The sequence below is a fragment of the Pantherophis guttatus genome, chromosome 4 (assembly GCF_059756535.1).
Source record: "Pantherophis guttatus breed Tessera chromosome 4, ASM5975653v1, whole genome shotgun sequence".
Classification (NCBI taxonomy): domain Eukaryota; kingdom Metazoa; phylum Chordata; class Lepidosauria; order Squamata; family Colubridae; genus Pantherophis; species Pantherophis guttatus.
Window position 1 is genome coordinate 139,966,214 of NC_142066.1, and position 25,991 is coordinate 139,992,204.

Sequence of the window (25,991 nt, forward strand, 5' to 3'; positions counted from 1 at the left end):
ATAGTTTGCCGTTTACTCATTCCTCAGGCTAAGAAAAGTGACTGGCCCAGTCACCCAGCTGGCTTTGTGCCCAAAGTCACAGACTCCCAAGTTCTAGCATGATAGCTTAAGCAATACACCAAACTGGGTCTTACAATTTGTAAACAATTACTTCTAATTAACTATAATTTGTACTTTCAAAAATGGAATTAAAGTGAAGTCTGTAAGTAAATTGTCTAGGTTTACTGTAAGTTATTAAGTTACAAGACTGAATGCTGCTTGAAATATGACCTGTATTACAGCAAAACATTAATTTTCCAAGTGATTAATATCCCATTTTCATAACATTAAGAATCTGAGGTAAATTCACTATACTACCAGAAAAGTATGACAAAGGGAACATATATTTAATACTACATGTTTTGATGGCAGTGAGAATTGTATTTGTCTACACTGGGAAAATGAGGAAATTCCTACAGATGAAAATACAACTTAAAAAATACTAGACTGTGCGGAAATGGATAGGTTAATATTAAAGATAAAGGATAAAGAAGATACAGAGTATTCTACAACATGCGGTTTGTTTTATCAATGGTTAGATAATAGAAGTAGAAATTAGAAGTTGGAAGAATACCACTATGTACAAGTAAATAATAATATCATTACTATTATTATAAACAGTGTACTGTCTGGGTCAATTTAGTTATAGATAATATTATTACCATTTTATGTATAACTAAATTGACCTAGACAGTACACTGTTTATTAAGTACTTATGTATGTTAAGAAATATGTATAAATTAAAATTAAAAAATAAAGAATCTGAGGTAAATTAATTAAGAATGAGGTAAATTTTGCTGTAAGAGACTTCATGCATGATCTAAAGGTTTTAACATATATAAATTTAATAAATATAGAAGAAATATCTCAAACTATATGGAAATAATATAATGAGAAACATAAGTTTAGGAAGTGGTCTTCCAGGTGAAATTCAAGATGCTGGTTGTTAACCTGCCTTACTTGAGGGACCAGATCTCTCTATTTCCTCTACTTACTCCATTCAATCTGGTAGGAGAGGCATCCTCCAGGCCCCAGTGATTAAAGAATGACATCTGGTGTCACCAGAAAGTGTGGCTTTTCTGTCATAGCACCTGCCCTTTGGAGCACCTCTTTACCCATAATTAGCTTAGCTCAACTTTGCTAGCATTAAGGAAAGTGCTCAAAACCTAGCTGTTCTCCCAGGCACAGGAATCAGGAGATTAGAGGGGCCTGTGAGGTTTGGTTGACGGCTGCTGAGAAGTTATCCTCAGTTGCCATTTTTTGCCTTCCTATTACATGGATATTTTCTTTTTGTCTATATCTATTATTTTTTTATTTATTCCCAGTGATGGGTTTCAACCAGTGTAACAACCGGTTCACTTCGCGCACATGTTTTGTGCGCTCTGCACAAGCGCGTTGCATTTCAGAACACCTGAGGCACGGCAATCTGCTCTGCTGCACCTATCAGGTGGGCTAAAAATGAATGAATATAGGTAGATATAGCGTAGGAGCAGGCGGGAGGGTCCAACTGATGGTCGGAGCGAACCCATTTGCTCTCAACTCATCATCACCGCTACCGGTTCACCCGAACCGGGGCAAACCAGTAGAAACCTACCACTGTTTATTCCGTTATTTTCAAATTATTTTTGCAATCTAAACATGGATGCATTAATGAAAAATATATTAACTGTTTAGACTTCAACAAATTCAGACAATCACATTGTCTGATTTGGAAAGAATTTATTTGCAAATTATGGTGGAAAATAAGTATTTGGTCACCTACAAACAAGCAAGATTTCTGGCTCTCACAGACCTGTAACTTCTTCTTTAAGAGGCTCCTCTGTCCTCCACTCATTACCTGTATTAATGGCATCTATTTGAACTTGTTATCAGTATAAAAGACACCTGTCCACAACCTCAAACAGTCACACTCCAAACTCCACTATGGTGAAGACCAAAGAGCTGTCGAGGGACCCCAGAAACAAAATTGTAGACGTGCACCAGGCTGGGAAGACTGAATCTGCAATAGGCAAGCAGCTTGGTGTGAAGAAATCAACTGTGGGAGCAATAATTAGAAAATGGAAGACATACAAGACCATTGATAATCTCCCTAGATCTGGGGCTCCACGGAAGATCTCACCCTGTGGGGTCAAAGTGATCACAAGAATGGTGAGCAAAAATCTCAAAACCACACGGGAGGACCTGCAGAGCTGGGACCAACATAACAAAGGCTACCATCAGTAACACACTACGCCGCCAGGGACTCAGATCCTGCAGTGCCAGACGTGTCCCCCTGCTTAAGCCAGTACATATCCGGGCCCATCTGGAGTTTGTTAGAGAGCATTTGAATGATCCAGAAGAGGATTGGGAGAATGTCATATGGTCAGATGAAACCAAAGTAGAACTGTTTGGTAGAAACACAACTCGTTGTGTTTGGAGGAGAGAGAATGCTGAGTTGCATCCAAAGAACACCATACCTACTGTGAAGCATGGGGGTGGCAACATCATGCTTTGGGCTGTTTCTCTGCAAAGGGACCAGGACGTGTACAGGAAAGAATGAATGGGGCCATGTATCGTGAGATTTTGAGTGCAAAGCTCCTTCCATCAGCAAGGGCATTGAAAATGAAACGAGGCTGGGTCTTTCAGCATGACAATGATCCGAAACACACCGCCCGGGCAACGAAAGAGTGGCTTCGTAAGAAGCATTTCAAGGTCCTGGAGTGGCCTAGCCAGTCTCCAGGTCTCAAGTCCATAGAAAACCTTTGGAGGGAGTTGAAAGTCCGTGTTGCCCAGCAACAGCCCCAAAACATCACTGCTCTAGAGGAGATCTGCATGGAGGAATGGGCCAACATACCAGCAACAGTGTGTGCCAACTTTGTGAAGACTTACAGAAAACGTTTGACCTCTGTCATTGCCAACAAAGGATATATAACGAAGTATTGAGATGAACTTTTGATATTGACCAAATACTTATTTTCCACCATAATTTGCAAATAAATTCTGTCCAAATCAGACAATGTCTGGATTTGTTTTCTCATTTTGTCTCTCATAGTTGAGGTCTACCTATGATGACAATTACAGGCCTCTCTCATCTTTTTATGTGGGAGAACTTGCACAATTGGTAGCTGATTAAATACTTTTTTGCCCCACTGTACTAGTGGTTTGCCTTGTCAGTGTTGGTGTTTTCTTTTTGATAGTTTCTTGATGTTACCTAGTTGGGTAATGAAATATCTGCAAGAAAACAACCACTTTCAGAGAGCACCAGGATCCCCAAAGTTCATCTCTGAACTACAAATATTCTGTTGTATTGATAGAAATAACTTTTAGAAAAGCAAACTTTTTAGGAATATGTGGACATTTCAAAATCTAATTTGCATTAATCTCTCATGCAATCAGCATAAATCTGGTTACAATCAGAATTGGCTCCCAACTAATTACATCAATATATCAATATATCAAATTAAAAAATGGTGTACTGCGTTCCAGACACTTTCTGTACTAAAAAGTATTTGAACCTCGTTTTTTTTTCAGTGTATGTATATAACTGAGACTTCAAAATTCATCAATTAGGAATAAATAATCCAAGAATAACACTTAAGATAGAGAATGAGACGTGAACAATAATGTAGTTTAACATGATAGATGCATTTTGACATCCCAGGATTGCTGTCCACAGATATCTTGTAACATCCTTGATGCCCTCTATACATAGAGTATGTTAGTCGGTAATCACCAGCACTTCTAACCATCCAAGACAATTGCAAAGCTTAAATAACGGAAGATAAAATCATCATAAAATTATATGCCATTTTTCTTTAAACTTTATCCCCAAGTTTTGTTGTTACAAAATTTATCCTGCACTTCATTCAAAGATCTCAATAGAAATTTACAGTAAAATTATAGTACTATAAGAATACTTCAATGCTTACATTAAAACATAGGTTGGAAGAGTTTCCTCACTTCTCTTCCTAAACTATAGGGACAGTTGCAAAGACAGGACTTCAACTAAAAAAACCTTCCTTGTCCTGGTAACCTTCTATTAGCTTTTGATTGGAAATACACATGGTATACAGCTTTTGTATGATAGTAAACACTTGTTTCTTAAGAAATCTCATATCAAGCCAGCTCGTATGAATTGGATTGAAACTTTGAAAGCCCTAGCTAGTATGATAGTCATTAGTTATATGAATTATACCCAACATATCAAATGCACTACCTAGGCAAAACCAACATATTGAATTGTGCTTGAAAACACACAACACCTTCCAGAATTGGAAAATTTCTCACTGCTTCCAGCAAATATTCTGGCTGTTCAGTGAATATAGAGAGGATGTAAATTCTTGTTGTTCATGCTCCATAAGAACATAAAAAGAGAAGTTTCTAAGTACCTGTATTATGGAATACTATGTTCCATACTAAAATCAGAAGAATTATCAGCTACAAAACATTATTATATGGACTACATAATTTGTAATCTCAGCCTGTGTATATGTGTGTTATGTATAGGTATGGGTAGATATATACTTTCTTTTGAGAGCAGGCAACAGAATTTCATTTTTAATGTTGACCAGTGTAATAATTACAGTAAAAAACGACAATAAAGATTATCTTCATTTTTTGGCCAATGTTGAGAACTGGTCCTGTTCTTCTTTACTCCATATTATGTCCGTGATAAAAATAATCTCTCTGTGTTAATATACTGTAACTAGATTAATATCTGGAGCTCCTGCAGCTTTGTTAAAACAAGGTGATGATGCTTTAGTTTTCAGAAAGAGTTTTCATTTGAAGATAAAGAAGACTTTTCAAACAGCACTAAAGATATTGATGCCAGCCTTTTAGCAGTGTTGCCAAAAGGTACGTACAAGGATTATAATAGTCATGTTTCTTTATAAACAGCATCATAATATATGTACTATAAGACACTTAATCTTGGAAGAGAATTTATTTCAGTCCATTCTAAATGTGACAAAGCAGAATAAACATTAAATATATGCTCTTCCAACAGTTCAGTTTTACCACCCAAACAATGAAACTTGAATATCCATCAGCTCTTTGATATGAATATCATTGTTTGGGTGCAAAAATTGAACTTGGGAGAGTATTTATTAGTTTATTCTGGCTTGTCATATTTAAGATATAAAGGATCAGTTATATTTTAATCATGTTATTCTTAAAGCAATTGGAGTTTTTAATAATCTCTGCCTTCAAAGTCCATGTCTAATTGCAGTTGTTTAAAATCATATGTCTTGTTTCGTTCAATGACTTGCATCTAATGAGAGGTAGGGATGGGGAGGGGAAGAGAAATTGGGACAATTTGTGAGGAATTGGGATTAGAGAAGTGTGCTGAATATACCTATTTCATGTCTTAAAACCCTCCGAGCTCTCATCCCACAAACAAATTGATGTAAATGTAGACTCCATTCAGAATGAAGACATGGAATCTTGTGTGCACAAGTTTCTCATCTTTGGTCTAAATGTTCACCCTAGATTTCAGTGTGTAACTACAGATCCAGATAACATTGAGATGTGACTCTAGCTGCTTATTATAGAAGAAGGCAATTGCTGTTTTGTAGAGGTGTAGATGATCAGACTGCAGTTTCCCTTAAGTACAGCTATTCTGTCTTTGAACATTTTGACTGTTCTTGCTAAGTGTTTGTTACCACATTACTTCTCTGCAATGATTAAGGTTGTCATTGCAACAGGAACTGATCACAGGTGGAACAATAGCACATAGACTTATATACCGCTTCACAGTGCTTTACAGCCCTCTTCTAAGTGGTTTCCAGAGTCAGCCTATTGCCCCCAACAATCTGGGTCCTCAATGCATTTAAAAAAATGTCCATAGGCTTGTTTATATGAATTTCTAGTAATTTTTCTTTCTTTTGGACCATTTCAAGATATAATTATTAAACTATACTGTATGCCTTTCTGTTGTGGCTGGAATTACAAAAAGGCATTCAATTTTGCTTTTAAAATAAATTAAAAAATACTGTCCTGAGATCTGTATCTAAGAGGAAACTTTTTATGCCTTAAGAAGTTTCTGCCAGATATTTGTTTCTTAATTATAATAGGAAGATTGTTCTTTTCTGTAATTTAAAGCTCCTTGAAAGGCAGTGATGTAGGCCAAAATATGCTCTGTCTTTTATTACTTTGATATATTTGTGGTGTATTTGGGATATTCCTAGGGCTTGCATATCTCAACTCCTGAAATGTGTCTGTTGGGTTCATTAAACATACTTTGAACAATACACAGCTTTTAAACAAAATGATTTCTAATGGAATATATTTTAGCATAACCCAGTTTATATTATGGAGGCAGCATGCTAAATAAAGTTGTTGCTGACATTCTGCATGCAAAATCCGTAAAATAAAAGGATTTAAGGAAATCTGGGACAAATCATTACTAAGGCACATACTTTTAAAATGCCTCTTCCTTCTTTTCTAAACATTCTGTTAAATGGTGGCTCAACTGGACTGATGTTCTGCAGTTCCCATGTGCTGGCTGGGGAATTCTGGAAATTGAAGTCCACATACCTTAAAGTTGCTAAGGTTCAGAAACCTTTAGTAGAATTGTGAAAAGAGTAAGTAGGTGAATTGCACTAGTGTCATATACACTGCAGAATGTAAAGAAAAAGCACCATTTAATGTGTCCAGGAATTTGTAAGATCTTCTGCATATCTTTATATGTAAGCTGATGTGAATTTTACTTATATGAACATATTGCAGAACTCTATGTATTAACTTGTATTGACATTAGAATTAAAATATATTAACAGTTCTCTATGCAGATAGAATCTAAACTAGGTAATTGATACGACCTCTCTGGAATTTAAAGCATGGAAAATGTATAGCCCTAGATCAGTGGTTCTCAACCTTCCTAATGCCGCGACCCTTTAATACAGTTCCTCATGTTGTGGTAACCCCCAACCAGGGGTGGGTTCTAAAATTTTTTACTACCGGTTCTGTGGGCGTGGCTTATTTTGTGGGCATGGCTTGGAGGTCATGTGACTGGGTGGGCATGGCTAGCTGGTCATGTGACTGGGTGGCCATGGCTATGTGTATAGGGACTACCCAGAGGGCTGAAAAAAGTGATTTCTGACAGGTCCTCGCACTTTTGACCGGTCTTCGCACTTATGACTGGTCATCATTTATGCCCATTGTAGCATTCTTAACAATGTGCCACTCATTTCACAACTGCTTCTCTTCACCATGGTGACAAGATAGGGCAAAAACGTAAAATGTGAGGACAGTCGTAAGTTCGAAGACTGGTCAAAAGTGCGAGGACCAGTCAGAAATAACTTTTTCAGCCCTGAGTAGTCCATATGCATAAAAGGATACAGCAATAGAGAGGGATGAAGGAAGGGAAGGGAAATTAGAGTAGGAGTGAGGGTAAGAGAGGGAGGAAGAGAGGAGGAGAAGGAGAAAGGAAGAGGAAGTAGGGAGGAGAAGAAGAGGGTGAGGAAGAGAAAGTAAGAAGGAAAGAAAAGAGAGAGGTGGTAGGTTTGAGGAGAAAGATTGCTGTACAATAAAAAAGATGAAAGGGAAGAAAGCCAACCCCAAACAAATATAAAGATATTAAGATATTAAGATTGTTAAACTTTAAAGAATAAAAGAGAACAAATATGAATAAATAACAATAATTAGAAACACACATACAAACATACAATGTATTTTCTTTGAACAGAGTATTTGGCCGGTTCATAAATTTAAACAGTGTTTAGTCATTTCAGTTAAATTTACAATTTCTATATTTCCTTTTTGCCATATTTATTCCTCATCTGTTTTTGTAAAAAACCAATATTACCCTTCATCCTCATCTCTAATCTTAATCAAATTCAATTTTTCCCTTCTATTCTATATTATACCCCTTCCCATTGTCATCTATTTTTATATCCATCCTCACATTGGTTAATTATGTGATATTACAGTTGTTTAATATAAATTCAACATTTTAATATAAATCAATTAGTTATATAACTACCTTTTCTGTATATTAATCAATATGAACATGAATATTCAATCCAATTTCTTACAAATCAATTAATTATATTTACCAATAATAATAAACCAAATAATTTCCCCCATATATTCCTCCAAACCACAACTTAACCATTTCTGCTTTCAACACAATATACAGTTAATAGTATCTCAATTATTACAATTCCTTAGTTAAATAGAGCTTTTTTTCTTTTGTGTTTTAAAATCTCTTCTTTTTCCCTAAATTTCCCGTTGTTTGCACCTACCTTTTTTGGTGAGGAAAAAGAAAAGAAATCTGCCTGCCTAATTTTCCAAGTTGCAGCAACAGCAAAGCAGTTTCAGTTTCGTTTTTCAGCATAGATAAGGGGAAAAAAATCCTTACTCTTTCCAAGCAAGTAGCAGAGCCCTGAGCAAAACAGCTGAGAGCAAATCAGCTGGGGGTCGGGAGCCGATCTAATCAAGAGCTAATTAGCCTATGCTGAAGCTCCGAGGGCCAATAAAATTACAAAAAAACACCGAACCATTTGTTAAATTGCTGGCTCCCCCGCCCCTCGCCCACCACTATTTATTGGCAATAAATAGTGGTGCAGAGGGGCGGGGCAAGCCAGCAATTTAACAAAGGGTTCGGCTGCACCACTGGCTATAGGGTGGCCCTTTGAAGCCCCGCGGCAAGAATTTAAACAGTTTTTTTTCCTCTAGCCATCGGAGGCAGCAATAGATTGGGAGTGGGCGGGGTAAACGAACGGCCGGCAATCCAACAGAGCAGAGAGTGAGGTTGAGTGAAGGCGTGGGGGGGGGGCGAGAGAGGGCTTTGGCGACCCCTGTGAAATGGCCGTTCGACCCCCAAAGGGGTCGTGACCCCCAGGTTGAGAACCGCTGCCCTAGATGAATTTGTGTGTGCTATTTTTGTCTCAAGTCTTGCTCAGAAAAGTTTTGGGAAATACTTCTTATGGCGATTGCTTTTATTTTGGCCTACAAAATTGCATCATATTTGCCTATAGTATAGTACTCAGTGCAAAGTTTGCATTACTACATCTGTTCTTCAGTGACTCATTTCTGAGTATGGATCAATGACCTTCAGGCATTATATCATATAAAAAAAGGAAAGTCCATGTAAGTTGAAGGGTAAAAAACATACTTCACATTATTTCTGGAGTTTCAGTATGGTTCCACAGATAGCATACTAAAAGAAATGTGTGCTCTGATCATAAGATCCAGTTTTTAAAGGCTAGAATGAGTTTTAGTGCTGCCCTAAATGTGAAAGCTAGTTGGATGGTTTTTGACCAGGCACATTGTCTCAGCCCTAGGAAGACAAGGCAATGACAAATCCTTTCCTAAAATGTTGACCAGAAGACTGTAGAGACTTGTCCAGGGAGTCGTCAAAAGTCAAGACTGATTTGAAGATACAAAATGTTAGACTCCTCTGACAAAATAATGGTCATTTTGTTAATATTACTACCATACCATACCAAACAGTAATATTTATTTATTTAATCAACTGATATAGCCATCCAACTCTGAGCAGTGTACAATTTAAACAATCATGATATAAAAAGTTATAAAAATGTAGTCAATCATTATTTAAAAAAAATTAAAATCTTTAAAATAATTAAAATTACAGACCACAAACCACAAGTATAACAATCACCTGTTACTCATAACGAGAGAGCAGCCTTAAAATGTTGCTGGCTCCCTGGAACCCCCTAACCTGGCTACATAACCAGATCTTGAAGAACTTTCTAAATTTAAAAAGGACAGAGCTTACTTATGTTCAAAGGGCGCAATATTCCATAGACATGCCCTACGGTACTGAAGTCCCACCTCCTAGACCTCATCAAGTGTAGGTTCCTCTCGGATGAAATCCTTAGCATGTCCTTTCTATGAGATCTAATGGGATAGGTTGATATAATCAGGAATTACCTCAGATAATCTGATGCCATGCCATGAAGGACTTTAAAGGTCAAAACCAGCATCTTGAATTAGCCTGGGGGAAAATCCTTACAGAGCAGAGGTATGATGTGCTATTCTAAAAATCTTCTGTGGATATCTGCTATGGAAGAAGGATAGTTGAGGTAATTCAACAAATAGATGTTTAAGGAATAGATCATAAAACATTTTGCTTTCATACACCAACATTGCTGCATAACTGCATACCATCATTATGGAACATTTTAGGTATAAATTAGAGCAGCATTTTTTTTTTAACTCTGTAAACTTTAAGATATGTGGACTTCAACGTTAAGATGTGTGGACAGCCAGCTTCTCTGGTTGAGGGAGTTAAAAAGTTGAAGACCACATATCATAAGGTTGAGAAACACTGAGTTAGACTATTAATATTATTCTGATAGAGTTAGTGGCTTGCAAACATTTGCATAATATATATCCTAAGGAAAGCAAGAAAGATAAACTGAACAAACAAATAATTGGTAGGTGATCACTATCTCATTCTCCTGTCTGCTGCTTGGAGAGTCCAAGCATGGGTTTCAGTTCGTCTAATTGGCCAGAGGCTGAGTTGCAAATTCTTTGGCCATGCCTCTTCCTCCCAGCCGAGCCTCAGTTTTTTCAACTCAGTCGGCCTAGAGAGATTTATAGTGAGTTGACCCATCAATTAATTAGATTATAATTAGGACAATTAGAAAAAAACTCTTTCATCTATTATTTGAAGTGGCTGGAGCTCTGAGAACATGATTGGGTTGCCTTTTGAGCCAGGAGCAGTGCTGCAATCGCACCGGAGCTGCTATTGCCGTGTGATCGGTTCATTAGCTCAGCCGGGACGGCTGAGGCCACAGGAGATCGAAACTGGCTTTTGGAGACTGAGGCTTCGGTCTGGAGCTTGGCTGGCTGCTGTGAGTTGTTGTCGAGGCTTGTCTGCCACACAAAGATCGGAACGTTGATAACCGCCATTTTTGTGGGTGGCAGCCACAATCGCCAAGCTGCTGCGGGCTGAGAGAGGAGCCAGGAGGCTTGCAAGGCAGCATTGGCACTGTGTGGAGTTCCCCGATGACCAAGGCTTCGGTCAGGATCCAGGAAGGCAGCATCTGCATGCAAGTAAACAGTGTTGCCTGTTTCAGACACTGATTGCGGTGTGGCGTTTGTAACCATGTTGCCGGTTTTGGGCCTTTTCTTACTACTGCTGCTGCTTTGCAGCTTGTCTTGTGCTAACAAGCCGTGTTGCCAGTTTGGCGCTATTCTGAGTATTGGATTGTGCAGTGAGTACCTCAGCATCCTTGATCAGTGCTAAATCATTCCTTAGGGAATTAATTGCAGCCTGTGAGTTCTTGGCAAGGCAATCATTAACAGTAGTTATAGCTCTAATGGCAGACCACATGGATTGTGATAGCAGTAATTCTGGGGCATCTTCCCCCAGACAGCACATGGCTGGGTGTCCTGAGCCTAAGAAGGCTAGATCAGTAGCCAAAGGGCCTTCTACCAGATCCAAGGCCAGACATTCTAAACCAATCTCTTCAGCATCTGAAAAAGATGCCAAAAGAAGACAAAAGGCCCTGGAAAAACATTTTGCAAAAGCCCAAAAGCAGGCAGAGGCAGCAAGAACCCCAGTAATATCAGGGAGTGCTAGTGTGCCTTCCATCTCCTTAGCACCAAAGATACCAAGACACTATTGGAGGATCAGTTAAACTGGTCTCCTAATGTGATTCCAGATCTGCAGGAATTTCATGCTATTCCTTTTCAGGAAGTGGGTGAGCATGTATCCGGTCTGTCTGCTTCAGAATTCCTAGCTGGGTCTGGCAACAGATCTTCCGCTCTTTCTGCCACATTCACTCCTACAGTGGCAGGACACCGCCATCAGGAGAATCCCAGGGGTTGTCTGTGGAATTATGCAATGCCATTGCACAGACCATTGCTCAAGGTATTGATGCAGTTCTCACCCAAAGGGGATTAATGGGGCCATTAAATCTGGGACCTTCGCGGTCTGGGGCCCTGCCTCATTACTTGCACCCAGACAAAGGCTATATCAGGGAATCTCATTCCCCACCTCCATCAATGCCAAGTGAGGTCTCACTGGAAGGGGAGGGGGAATTGTGGGAATTTGAGTTTTCTGAGGATGAAGGGGTTTCCCCAGACAAGCCCATGTATTCTGGGCTTTTTCGGCCTAACTTATTTAAGACCTTACTGTTTAAGGCCAAAACAATAGCCAACATGGGGAGAATGGGGAGTATTGATGAGAACCCCATGGAACTTCAGGATCCTAGTGCCAGCCATTTTACAGAACAGGTCACTGCACAGGAGGTGATTCCATTGCCAAAGTTTTTTATGGATGTCATTCAAAGGCAGTGGGATCAGCCTGGCTCTATCCCTGCCCCTAGTGGCATGGATAAGAGACTCTACACAGCAGTGCAGGAGCTAGAGGAATTCCTGCAGATTCCAACTGTGGATACCCCACTGGCCACCTTGGTTTCAGCGACTATTCTCCCTTCCAACACTGCTGAAGGGCTGAGGGCAGAGGACAGGAAAGCAGAACTGTCTGACCATAAAACTCATCAGACTGCCGCATGGGCAATTAGATTGCCACAGCAGCTTCCTTCTTCTCTAGAACTTCGCTCTTATGGCTGCGGCATATGCAGGCCAGAGAATACCCATCTGCAGCAGGATATCAGTAAACTCATCACAGAGGCTGAATACTCCACTGATGCGACTTTCAATGCTGCCAAGTTTGCCTCAAGGGCTCTGGCATCCAATGTTATCACCAGGCGCTTGTTATGGCTACCCCAGTGGCAAGCTGACATGAAATCCAAATGGAGGTTAGCATCAGCTCCATTCAAGGGATGTCAGCTGTTTGGGGAAGTGTTAGATCCAATCCTATGGAAGGGAAAGATAAACGCAAGACACTCCTTCATCTTTCCAAGCAAGCAGATAGGAAATCTGCCCCTTTTATAGGAGGCAGCCGTTTTGTGGCTCTAAGGCAGGATTCTCTGCCCCCCAATACCAGAGAAAATATCCGTACAATATGGATAGGTCACAGGACAGGTCAGCTTTCCGTGACAGGGCTCGTTAATCACAATCCAAACGGCCCTATTGGGATGCCAGTAACTGACCTTACCACCACACAAAATGCAATCCCTACATACTAACCTAGTGGCATCAGACAGGGAGATCTTTAACATCCATAAATTGCAAGGAGTCATACCTCCACGTTCCCATCAGACTGTTTCACAAAAAGTTCCTCAGATTCTTATATGCAGACTACCTTTGGCAATACAGGGCACTCCCCTTTGGCCTCTCCTCGGCCCTGTGCACATTCACCAAGCTTCTAGATGTCATAGCAGCGCATCTTAAGGCGAGGCCCATTCGCCTGCAATGTTACTTGGATGACGTGTTAATCCAGTCGTCGTCCTTACTGCAGATGGAGCAGGACCTTCAGTTCACAATCTAAACTCTCCAGGATCACGGCTTTTCTGTGAACTGGGAGAAAAGCCATTTAACCCCATCCACCAGTCTAACCAGTGGTGAAATCTAAAATTTGTTACTACCAGTTCTGTGGGCATGGCCTGGGGGGGTAATGTGACTGGGTGGGCGTGGCCATTTTTTTTTTTACTTTTAAAACCATGGTTTTAAAACCATGTAAAAAATGCTTTCAAAAGGCTCTGACGATCCCAGCTGAGTTGCCTGATCAGCAGAGACTTTTTTTCTTTTAAATGCCTCTGACGATCCAAGCTGAGTTGCCTGATCGTTAGAGGCGTTTAAAAGAAAAAAAGTCTCTCCGATCAGGCAACTCAGCTTGGATCGTCAGAGGCATTTAAAAGAAAAAAAGGATTTTTTTTCTTTTAAAAGCCTTTGATGATCCCAGCTGAGCCGCGCAATCATGGTTTCTCCAAACCACCCGCCTCCATCGCTAACGGATCAGGCGATCTGGTCCGAACCAGGAGCATTTCACCCCTGAGTGTAACCCATCTAGGGGTGGTGATCAACACTCAGACATCTCAGGTATTCCTGTCTCAGGAGAGCCGAGACAGCATAAGAGAGAGGGTGTCGCAGTTAAGTCATTGGAGCTAGTTCCCTTATTGCTTCTTTCCCAACTATTAGGGGAAATGATATCCTGCCTAGCCATAGTCCCTTGGGGCCTGTTACATACCAGGCCCGTAGAGTGGCTGCTCTTACCCAGCGCAGAAATTCAATGTCCAAGATCAGGGTTTCCAAACAGGTACTCCGCTCCTTGGATTGGTGGATGTCAGCAGCCATGGAGAAAGTCTGCCTCTTCCGAGAACTTTCCCAGCTGGTTCTGACCTCGGATGCCAGTCTCTTTGGCTGGGGTGCCCACCTGGACTCCAGGGTGATTCAAGGTTGTTGGTCCCAGCAGGACCTTCTCAACGACATCATTTGGCTGGAACAGAGCGGCTCATCTAGCTCTACGCCATTTTAAAACCAAATTGTCAGATCAGCATATACTTCTCCTGACATACAGTGTAACAGCAAAAGTGCATGTCAACAGGCAGGAAGGTACCCGTTCCAGGGTCCTAATGTGCGAAGCGAAGGTCTTAGGCCTCTGGGCAGAAAGACATTGCGATCCTTGCAAGTGGAACACATTTCCAGGTCAGCCAACACCCAAGCGGACTGGTTGAGCAGAACAACCATTAACCAGTCCGAATGGTGCCTCTACCCAGACCTCTTTCATCAACTAATAGAACAGTTCAGTCTTCCAGTACTGGACTTATTTGCCAGCACTTATTTGCCACAGAACACTCAGCTGCCAAGATTTTTTTCCTGGTTCAAGACACACTTGACAGAGGGAATCAACGTTGTCCATTGCCCATGGCCAGCCAGACTGTTATATGCCTTTCCTCTGACCCTCCTACTACCAAGGGCCATCAGGAAGATTTTGACAGAGGAGGTAGAGGTACTATTAGTAGCACCTCATTGGCCATGACCTGGTAACACTTTCCATCTCTCGCCCATGGAAAATTCCTCCTCACAGGATCTCCCTCAGCCAAGAGGCCCTACAACACCCGGATCCTCAATGGCTCCAGTTGACTGTTTGGCACTTGAAAAGGAGATCCTCCAAAGTATTTCCGGCAAAGTAATTTTGACTATTCTTGCTTCCTGACAGGTGTCAACGAACAGAATATATAAGGCCACGTGGGCTTGATTTTCTCTCTGGTGCACTAAGGAACACTTGGTTCCGACGTCAGTGACAGTTCCATAGGTCTTGGATTTTTTACAACTGGGTCTTGGTAAAGGTTTATCCACAAGCACCCTCCGCAGGCAGGTGGCAGCCTTGGCCACCAATATTCCAGGTGAGGGTCCAACTCCACTTTCTCAGCACCCCCGGGTGCGTAGTTTTTTGAAAAGGGTGTCCAACCTGTTACCACCAACAGTCCACAGATACCCAACTTGGGGTCTGTCTTGCATGCACTCACGTCCACCCCGTTTAGCCCTTAGGATCAGCCAATGTAAAGCTGCTTACCTTCAAGGTTGCCTTTCTTGTAGCAATCACATCTGCACGCAGGATTTTGGAGCTGGCAGCTCTCTCTGTGTGACAAGATTTGTGCATTTTTCACCCGGATAGAGTTGTTCTCTGTTTGGACCCGATATTTTCCCAAAGATTAACACCTGGTTCCACAGGGTGCAAGAAGTTATTCTACCAGACTTCTGTCCGAACCCAGACATCCAAATGAATGACGCTGGCATACCTTAGATGTCCGCAAAGCACTGTGCAAGTACATACACCGTACAGCATCTTTCCAATGGACAGAATCTCTGTTCGTTTTATTTCAGCTCAGATATATGGGCAAGAAGGTATCTCCGTCCACCATCAGACGATGGCTAAATGCATGCATTGCGTTGGCCTACAAACAACAGGCCTGGCCAGCACCAAGCCGTATCATGGCACACTTAACCAGAAGTGCTGCAACCACGGCAGCCTGAGCTATGCAGGCTTCAATCCTTGAGATTTGTAGGGTGGCCACCTGGGCTTCTTCCTCAACATTTGTGAGGAATTACAAATTGGACATGTTTGCCTCAGCGGAGGCGGCGTTTGGAAGACGGGTGCTCCAGCAGGTTTTGCTGGCCGAAGGGACCCTGGACCAACCGGTATATTCCATGCTTGGACTCTCCAAGCAGCGCACAGGAGAAGGAAAATTGGACTTACCTGAACATTCTTTCTATGTGCACTGCAGGAGAGTCCAATCCTGCCCTGCTTCTGATGCAGTCCGGGGTCCAGGGGTGGTTGATTTCATCAGTTGGGCTACGTCCTCTCCAGATCCATCTCTTCATTGAAAAAACTGAGGCTCGGCTGGGAGGAAAAGGCATGGCCAAAGAATTTGCAACTCAGTCTCTGGCCAATCAGACAAATTGAAACCCATTCTTGGACTCTCCTGCAGCACACATAGAAAGAACGTTCAGGTAAGTCCAATGTTCCTTTCATTTATAGACAATTGCTTTATGAAAACACAAGCATTTCTTTTTACAACTATATTGTTTCAAATTTCTAATGTTTATTTATTTTTTATTTTTTAGTTTCTGAATTAAGAAAACTCTTTGAACCAAACAGGCAGGATATTTTGGAAATGAAAAGGTATTTTTCCATCTTTATGTTAAGCAAAGTACAGATGGTTTTATAAAAATTGTTTCAGCATCCTTTTCCCTAGGTGACATTTATGTTATACTCTCTTATATTTATTCTCTCTTTTACAGGAAAGAGAGGATAGCTAGGCGTTTAGAAGGAATTGAAAATGATGTTCAGCCCGTCCTTTTGCAAAATTGTCCTGGGTTGGTCACCCATCGTTTGTTAGAAGAGGATACACCAAGATACATGCGTGCGACTGATCCATATAGTCCTCATTTTGGTAAGGAATACATTTGTGATATATATTCATGTTGTCCAAGTGCTGGACATTTGAGCTCCTAGAAGCCGTCATTGGCTAGGCTGGGTGTTATGAATGTTACTGCTTTTACCTTATAAAGAATATTAGAGAAAGGTTTTTAAAGGTACTTTATCATTGGTTAAATTCAGACATGCCTGTCCATATCAGATCTGGCAGAAACTTCTATTAGAAGAGTGGCTTTTGGCTGGTTCTGTTTCTTCTCGCAGCATTCACTGGTACTCCCCAAACTGTTTCCAAAGGGCTCTTCAGGTCTCTAACATAGATACAAGTGGTTCTAAACTTACGACCACAATTATGACTTGGAATTTTGGTTGTGAGTTGTTTTGATTATAAGTTGAGAAATGTCTCAAATTTTTCAGTGGCGGTCATTAAGCAAATCACATGAGTATAAGTCTGAATCATGCAAACATTAAGAGAACCACATGGTTGTTAAGTGAATCTGTTCTCCCAAATGGGTGGTTTTTTGCCATCAGTGAGCAAAATATGTTGGAAACTGACCAAATTTTTTTTGCAAGTTGTGGTCACATGACCCTGAAATGTGATCACAGAGACTCAGTGCAATGTTTTACGATAGCCAGAAGTCCTTTATAGGCAACAACTTCTAATAGTTATTAAATGATCAGTCTTAAATTGAGGATTACCTGTAGATAGTTCATGAAACTGTAAGTCAAAGGAGGATCAAAGCAAATATTCCTTCTCTTTCTCTAGTGGCACATTGTAAACGCTCATCACCTCTAGCTCCACCTCACAGTATGTTATATCACACAGTTCGACTTTATAAGGACCTAGAAAAGTCTGTTTCCATCAGCATCAAAGTTAGCCTGAATATCGGAAGAAAATAAAGTGTTAAAAGTGTAGGATTGCAAAGCTGTGGTTATGTGCTAATTTTTTAAAAATACAAGTCATACTTAGAAAAAGCTGTTTTCTAACCTTAAATACTTAAGACATTTTTAAATATATTTGTAAACACGTTGTTTGATTCTGAATGCAGTAGAAATCAGGGAATTCCTGACTCTACAGACATAAAATGTCTTTAAAAACGTGATTACAATGAAAAATCCAGTGATGTTTTTCAACTTGAGGGAGAGAAGGAAAGAATCTAAAAAAGTCCACAACATTTTTAACCAAGATCTGAGGAGTTTCCTAACTCAAAAGCAATTGGCAGAGAAGTGAAAGGTTTGTACCCCAATTCTTTTAAGCTTTTCCCCAGATGTGTTACGACTAAAATTCCTAGAATTTCAGCCAGCAAGGTCAGGTATTTGAAGGACTGTAGCTTCAAGAAAGCTGCCTTGCCTATGTTTTCAACTGTAGCTGTGGTAAATAGCAATGCTTTAAATTCAGATCATTACTTAGATTCTTTAAAATCCAACATATGCTTTATGCTGATACATCTGATTCTTGTGTGTTGTTATAGGGAGATCAAATGAAAAGGATTTTTCAGATTCTCTATTAGAAAATCAGCCTAGATCCAGGCATCAAGTAGAATCCACAGCAGGAAAAACAAAACCCCCTTCGTACAATCCTTTAGTCATGGATCCCCAAGGACTTGAGTCCAAAGCTGAGAGGATAGCTAGGTACAAGGCAGAAAGGCGTCGGCAATTGGCTGAAAAATATGGAGTCTCCATAGATTCCGATGTGGATTCAGAATATTTATCCAAATACACAAGGACAAAGAAAGACCAAGATGTGTCTGAGAAGAAAGTATTGAAAGGTGGAAAAAAAGAAGATGAAGGTAAAGATCACTGTTCTCCATATTCATTGAAGTTTGAGAATAAGGAGCTGAGGAATGCTGCTTCTGAGTCAAAGGAGTTTCCTGGGCATGATGACAAAGAAAGTTCTCCGGAAAGAGAAAAACTCCATTTGAATGAAGGCAGCGAATCAACAGTCCCTGAAGCTGGCTTGATAAAATACAATATACCCTCTGCATCAGAGAATTCCACAGGTTTCTCATTTCTGCGCTATGACTCTTCCGTAAATGAAGTGCCAAGTTCACCAAAGCAAACTCAGAGTGTTTCTCTTTCCTCATCAAAGCCAGGAACATCACTAAGTCCTTCCCTGAATGATCCCAAATTAGGGTAAGTCTGCTATTACTATCATTGTTTACTGAGCATCTTTGATTTATATGATCCTATCCAAAGACTTTACAGTAGCTCAATGTTTGATCTACAGATAAAAATGATGATAATAAAGGAAATGCATCTATTGTGCACTCAGGTTTAATATTAGAGGTATAAATAATATTTAGAAATAAGTCATATTTGATTTACTAATTACTAATAATATAGAAAAAAGGAAAGGGGAATGCTTCTAAAATGAGTTTTGAAAAAAAAGTTGAAGCAATGATATAGATAAAACCTTTTATGATTGAAAAGTTCCCTGAATGGATCATTAACAGAGAATGCTTGAAAATCCACTGAAGAAGCAGAAAAATATGAATACATACTTGTTTGTACTTCTATTAAGAAGGTGAAAAAAAGCATAAATAATAGCAGGCCCAACTTTATGCAATGAGAGGTTTATAGAGACCATATCCTGTTTTTTTTAAGCCTTGTTAAGAATGAAAAGAAATTTGAAAAAAATCAAATTAACACTTCAAAACAAGACAATAACAGTAGATAGTCCCAATCAATAGGGAAATTTAGCTGGAAGTTATTGTTTAAGAATATCTGAAGGATCAATTTTTCCTCACTGTGTCATATATTATACATGGATAATGTATGTTTCATTCATTATCAGCCCTTTGCAAAAGTGTACTTAAGTGTTTTGTTTTGAGGTAAGAGAGTAATCTATCCTTGAACCCTATTCTAGGGAATAAAAATAATTGAATAGTGCTCAGATTTATTAAAGCAACTTATACTAGAACTAACAGGTGAAAATGCAGGTTGTCCTTGACTTAACTGAGTTCTGAATTATGATTGTAAGTCATTCTACTTGTTAAGCAAGTCATAATGTAGTATGCCTGATTTTACATTTTTTGCAGTGGTCATTAACTGAATGCCACATATGTTAAGCAAATCCATTGTCTGCAATGGCTGTGTTGTTGTTTTTTTAAATCAGAAACTAGAAGTAAACACCAGTCCCATGACTACGGGATATTGCAAACGGCCATAAATGGAAGCTGATTGACAAGCACTCAAAATGCAATCATAGGACTGCAGGAGGGCAATTATCGGAACGTCAAATTCAGTTCATAAATGCCCTTTTTGGGGTCCAATGAAGTTTCAAACTGTTGCTAAGCAACCAATCATGTCACCTTTATTACCTGTATACTTATGGCCATATCAAACATTCAGGACATACAAAATTATGTATCAATGATGACATTTCATAAAGTAGAGCAACAGACAAAATCAAGGTCAGGCAAAGGATTTCCAGGTGCTAGGCCAAGACTTAAGAGTTAGGAAGCAAAAGGTACAAGATTGGTTCAGGAAAACAATTGGTCCAGTCCCATGCGGCTGTCAGGCCAGGAAAGAGATTTATGCTAAACGGGCTCAGCCTACATCTTAATTTAGCCAGTTTTGATCAATTCTGATTGTATAAACTGGATTGCAAAGCACTGAGTCCCTGGAATGCATTTCAAATACACTCCCAAATACGTTTTCCTTCTAAATAAACCTCCTAGGAATTTGAAATTAGAGAAAAGCTTCATTAGTAAAACAAACAACTTTTGGAATAAGCTTTAGAGTTTATCACGATCTTTGAATATTGATTTAATATGTTGTTTCCTATATAAAATCATTAGTTGAGGAAGCACTACTGTAATAATGTCCACTTCTCCATACACATGATTTGGATTTACATTATCTTTTTATTACTTTATGGTTACCTAATATAAATTCTGTAGAGTACATTTAAACAACTTTATCATCACTTTTATTATGCTTTCAGAGATAAAGCAAAAGGGCTAGTTCTTAAAACTGACAAATATTTTAGATATGCTTCTTCCATTCAATTTATTAAAAATTCTAAACCAATGAATTACTAAGAAAATAAAGCTCTAATGATAGATTTTGATCTATACAGATGATGGTTATTGCCTTTTTCTTTTCTTTTTTTCAAACATTTTTTATTAAATTATTATTATAAAATACAAAATATAAAAGTAAATAGAGGACCATTAAGGAAAAAAGGAAAGGGGAAAGAGAAGTGAGGAAGGTAGGAGAAAGAAAAGAAAAAGAAGCATTGACTTCCGACTCTGATTAAAGAAAAGAACATAAGTACTTTTGTTTCCAACGGAAACCGTTTCTGAATTTCGTGCTTGATGTGGAAAAGAATGTAACTTTGACTTTGGGTTTTATAGATTAGATTGATAGATCTTTACAGAAATGACTTGTTCATATTATGGAAAAATAAAAAGTTGTGACTTGATGCTAATGCCTTATTTTACTGCAACAATTACTGCCTTTTTCAGCGATGCCCTCCACGAATTCACTTCTGTTTTATAAAATTTCCCTTAGTCTGGATAGTATTTTGTATCAGATCTGAAGAAATCATTCCTAATTGCAATTTTTCCCATTTCTTTGTCCTGTGTTTCATTCTCTTCAGTGTAAAGTATTTCTAAAGCAGGTTTTTCCCCAATATGGTTCTTTTTATATATTTTGACTACAAGTCTCATGATTCCCAGGGCTAAATACCTGAAAATACATCAAATACATCTGGAGTACACCACATTTGGAAATAATTGAATCAAATTTGCTTATCTACAAAAAAGATCTGGACTAAGACAATCACACTGGGAATCATGCACTCTGTTTCTCTTTTTTGTTATCATTTCAGTCTCTTGTTTCAGCATTAGCATTTTGCCAGTTTTGTAATTTGAAAAAGTGTAGCTTCCAGATGGCTTCAAAAGTTAATAAAACGTAGTAAGACTGTGCAATGTCTGGATTTGAAGAAGAAAAGATAATTTGATGTCTGCATTGGTATGCATGTTGCATCTTTGACAATTTTTAAAAAACACATATGATATAAAGTATACTGATATGTGATACGTGACACACCTCAAATTTTATTTTCACTTTTGTATCCTGATCACTGCACGAGTATTGCTTACTTTTACCAATATCAGCCAAGAAAAAGTAGTTGCTATGAGAAACTGGCCTAAAACAGCTATTCTATTAATCTTATTAATAAATAATTGAGTGTGTAAATTGTTATTAAAATATATAGTTTTGTTTCAGTGTCAAGCCTTTTTTTTTCTCCATATCACTGTTTGCTTTCAAGCAAGGAATGACAAATGGGGCAATCTTACACATATCTACTTAAATCCCATAAAGAAAATGTATTCTCATTTAAATGTATATATTTACTTGTTACAATTTAGGTATGTGGGGAAGTGAAGAATATTCTGGCATTAACACTTTTCAGGTCCAGGATATTTAAAAGCTTTGAAAAATTATGCTTCTTAAATAAAATATATATTAAAAAATAAATACATGTTCTAATAAAGGATTCAAGCTAATTAATAATATAAGAGATTATAAGGAAATGCTTAATTTTTAAATTCTTATGTCTTTATATTTAGAATTCCATTCCCCTTTTAAGTCAAGGTATCATTTGTTAATTTAGTATTAAGTATTACCTTATTTCTTCAGTATTTCTTATTCAGATTAAACAATATTTCTTATTAAGATTAAATATTTAGAAAAATATTTCTTTGTGAACCCTTCTATATTATGGACTTGTGTCAGTAGAAGTAACTTTTGCAGATGTATCTATAATTATATTCTCATACAAGATATGTTTAACTAGGGTCAATAGAGGAGTTGAGTGTACATGTTTTGAATAGTATCTGAACATTTTCTGAAGTTCTATTTTCTGTAGTAGTACAGGGAAAACAAAATCCGATTGGTTTCTTCAGAAAGATTCAGATGGGGACACAACTTCACTTATCAACTGGCCCTCCAGGTATTCTACCATGTAGCTGTGTGGTGTAAATAATAATTGGACTGTAATCTTTCCCTCTTTTTTCTTTCACCCATGATCATTTTAACAAATGTCATTAATATTTATTGATGGCATGGAATCATAAATCACTGTTTCTAGTTAATGGGCCATTTTGGTGCCCAGTGTTCCCTTAGGAAATCCTGGTCACTCACAATTAATTGATGATTTGTTAATAGAAATTGCTCTATAGCTATAGATATAGTGGAACTGGCTAAATTTAAGCTTTCTTTTCACAGTTTTATATCATTAACTTACTCCGTTGCCTTACATTCAGTAACATCACAGAATAACAGCCTGTGAAATGTTTCAAGTACTAAATGCAGAAATGTTTCCCATACTGGGTTGTTTCCCATAATATTTAATTCAGTAGCTTTTCTTTAGAGTCATGAAAATCTTCATGCTTACATATAGATGAGATATCCTCAGTGAAGGAGCCTTCATTGACTAACAAATACTAGCAAGTGGTTAGCTTTAATAAGCATTTGACAATTTCACTAAATATGTTTAAAAATTTCAGTGGCTCTTAATCACAATATTGATATATTACTTCCAAAATCATGAGCTACATTTTTTTAGTAGCACAAGTTTTAAGAGAGCACAAGTTTTAGTAGCACAAGTTTGGTATAGTGGTTAAGACAGGAGTTCTAGTCCTACTGAGTCACTTTCAGCTCTAGAAGAAAAAAAAAGGCAAATAAATTCAAAATATTGCCAAAAAACTGCAGAGAGTTGTCCAGGTAGTGGCCAGGGTCAAAGCTAACTTGCAGGCACCCCTCTCCCCCAAAAAGGAAACAAGATTGGGAATAGGAAAGTGCCAGCTGAACTGACATGTCCCAGTTGCAGGCATCTGGGTTTCAATTTTGATAATAGAATGTTTGAATACATATCCAGTATAATATACAGTGTTCAGCATCTTACTTTTTTCTGTTTCATCATTATTGTCTATTTTGCAGAACATGTCTTTCACAAATAACACATTTATGTATATTGAAAATATAATAGTTCTGTGTGCATACCAAAATTTAAGATTCTCTTTCACCTCTGTTCGTAAATTTGGCATTGTTTATATTTGAAACAACTAGTCCTAATTAGACATACGTTGTCCATAATTTTAGAATCATTCTTATCAGGAAATCGGTTAAGTTCCAATTTGGTGCTAAATTGCCTGCCAACAACTCTGTATTTTCACCAGGTTCCTTTTACATCAGATTCTACTTTATATTCTTTTAGTTAAAAATAATAAATATACGGGAAGTTGGCAAGTATGTTTCCACCAAGTTTCAAAGCATTGATGTGACTGCTAGGTTTTCCAAGACATTATGTGTCAGAAATGGTGGTTGACGGCTTCATTAGAAAGTGTCATACCTGCTAAGAGAAAAAAAGAGGCAGTAAGATGAAATGGGAAAGGAAAATTCTAGGAAGTTTCAAAACTTTATAGGAAATATTTTTACCAGCATGCCTCCTAGTAAAAAAGTGTTCTGTGTTTGGGTACACTTCCCAAAGCAGCCATTTTATAAGAGTGTGTATGACAAGCTATCAAAAGTCCATGTAATTCCACGGTTCTGCAAACATTAGAAAGGGGCATGTTCAACAAATTTGAGAACAAATGTCCTAGTTATTATTTGGGAGCTAGACTATACATCTAATTGTTCTTAATTTGGCCGTATTGAGCTCCATATCCACCCTACCAAATTAACATTGTAGACCATAAAAGTTCAAAATACGTTGTTTAGTGCATGAAAATAAAAATAGATCGAGAAGTAGCTATACTGAAATCAGTGACCAGAATCATGACATGAGTGGGGTGAAACGGGCAACAAGTAGTTCATGGAAAGATTCTCTGCGAATTCCTGTTTTAACAATATCTAATACTTTAATGTTACTATCTCTTCCCAAAGTTGGTGCATGTTTTTTTCTCTCTTTCTCCTTTTCTTAGTTACAGCTGAACCACTTTTTAATCCATTTTTCTTTCTTAAAGAGTAAAAGTTAGAGAGAAACTGGTGAAAGAGGAGAATTCTCGTGGAAGCCTTGAACTTCTCACAGACACTATGTCTCAAAGAAAAATTCTCCCAGTACCTGTTAATGTTGTGCCTCTTCAGTCAGAAACATCTGCTTTCCATAGAGTTGCGAGTAAGCCATTTGATTTAGCCTGTCAACCAGCGCATGGCTATGTTCAGCCTGCTGGAATTGCTCATTCAGCTCAATTGGTGACACCTGAAGAACCAAAAAGGAATCCTACTAGCAGGATTCCCATACAGGCCAATGCCAGCTTCATAACTAGATTCCCACCAGATGCTATGATGGACAATGAGAAATGTCACTTGATTCAGAATTATGGATCACCCAAGCTTGATTATTCTGGATTGGAGGCTGAGAAGGAAAGACAAGCAGCTCGAGCTTCAGAGATGCACAGGCAAATGAGGAGAGAGGCCTACTGTGGAGAAGATGGATTTAAGAAAGATTCAATTGGGAAGCTAAAGTCTTTGAAAGTTGAGAAGGATCTAAAGAGCTTTAAGGAGTGGATGCCTGAACCTAAGTTGAAGATTCATGAGAATGTTGAGAAAACAGAAAAGATTATGTACCTTCGAAGTGCTAGAGGGAGTGCTCAGCCCCAGGAAGAGATTACTGTGAAACCTAAGTTCCTTATACGCTCCCTATCTGATCACACTGGATCTCCTAAACTAGAAGTTTTCAAAAGTAAAGATCATGTTTCAAAGAACATCATGCAGTTTCAAAGCACTGAAGGAAAGATCCCCAATGGTGAGGTTACTGTGGTTGATACAAAAGTTTCCGTGGCCCAACTCCGTAATGCCTTTTTGGAAACTGCTAATGCCAAGAAGAAACCTGAACTGTAGGTGACATTTTCTGGTTATTATTGTTATTACTACTGCTACTATTTAACTGATGTGAACACTTGCACGTCCTTGGCATAAACGGCACTCAAAACTCAACATCAGTTGCATTCTGCAGCACTTCAAATACCCAGTGTAATTTCCATCTAGTATGTTTGACACGATATTGGCCTCCATCTTCTTCTTCATACATGCTTCTGCTTGCTTAGTGCAAGTTCTGATGTTGGGTGGCTGGAATGGAATGACTTTGTACTTTTTTCTGTGCATGATTTTTCTGGAAGCATGCAGAGTGAGCAATAATGGACTGATTTGATGGGATGCTTACATTTGACCTTCATCTTTCTCTTTTCTCATTCTTCTCCTC

General features: G+C 38.7%; 1 protein-coding gene across 50 annotated transcripts in view; it reads left to right on the forward strand.

Moving 5' to 3' along the window:
• The window catches only part of SVIL (supervillin), a 173,912-nt gene that overhangs the window by 90,307 nt on the left and 57,614 nt on the right, over window positions 1-25,991 (forward strand). For 14 of the 50 annotated variants that reach the window (XR_015734081.1, XM_087892926.1, XM_087892935.1 and 11 more), the window contains 6 exons: window positions 4,781-4,872; window positions 16,468-16,525; window positions 16,645-16,796; window positions 18,250-18,910; window positions 22,656-22,739; window positions 24,754-25,626. Coding sequence is in view for 49 of the 50 variants with exons in the window: in XM_034402494.3 (XP_034258385.2) it covers window positions 4,781-4,872; window positions 16,468-16,525; window positions 16,645-16,796; window positions 18,250-18,910; window positions 22,656-22,739; window positions 24,754-25,626 (1,920 nt within the window). In the remaining variant the exon portion in view is untranslated. The remainder of the gene's footprint in view (window positions 1-4,780; window positions 4,873-16,467; window positions 16,526-16,644; window positions 16,797-18,249; window positions 18,911-22,655; window positions 22,740-24,753; window positions 25,627-25,991) is intronic. The other 36 variants (XM_087892934.1, XM_087892939.1, XM_087892944.1 and 33 more) reach the window with 8 other exon arrangements.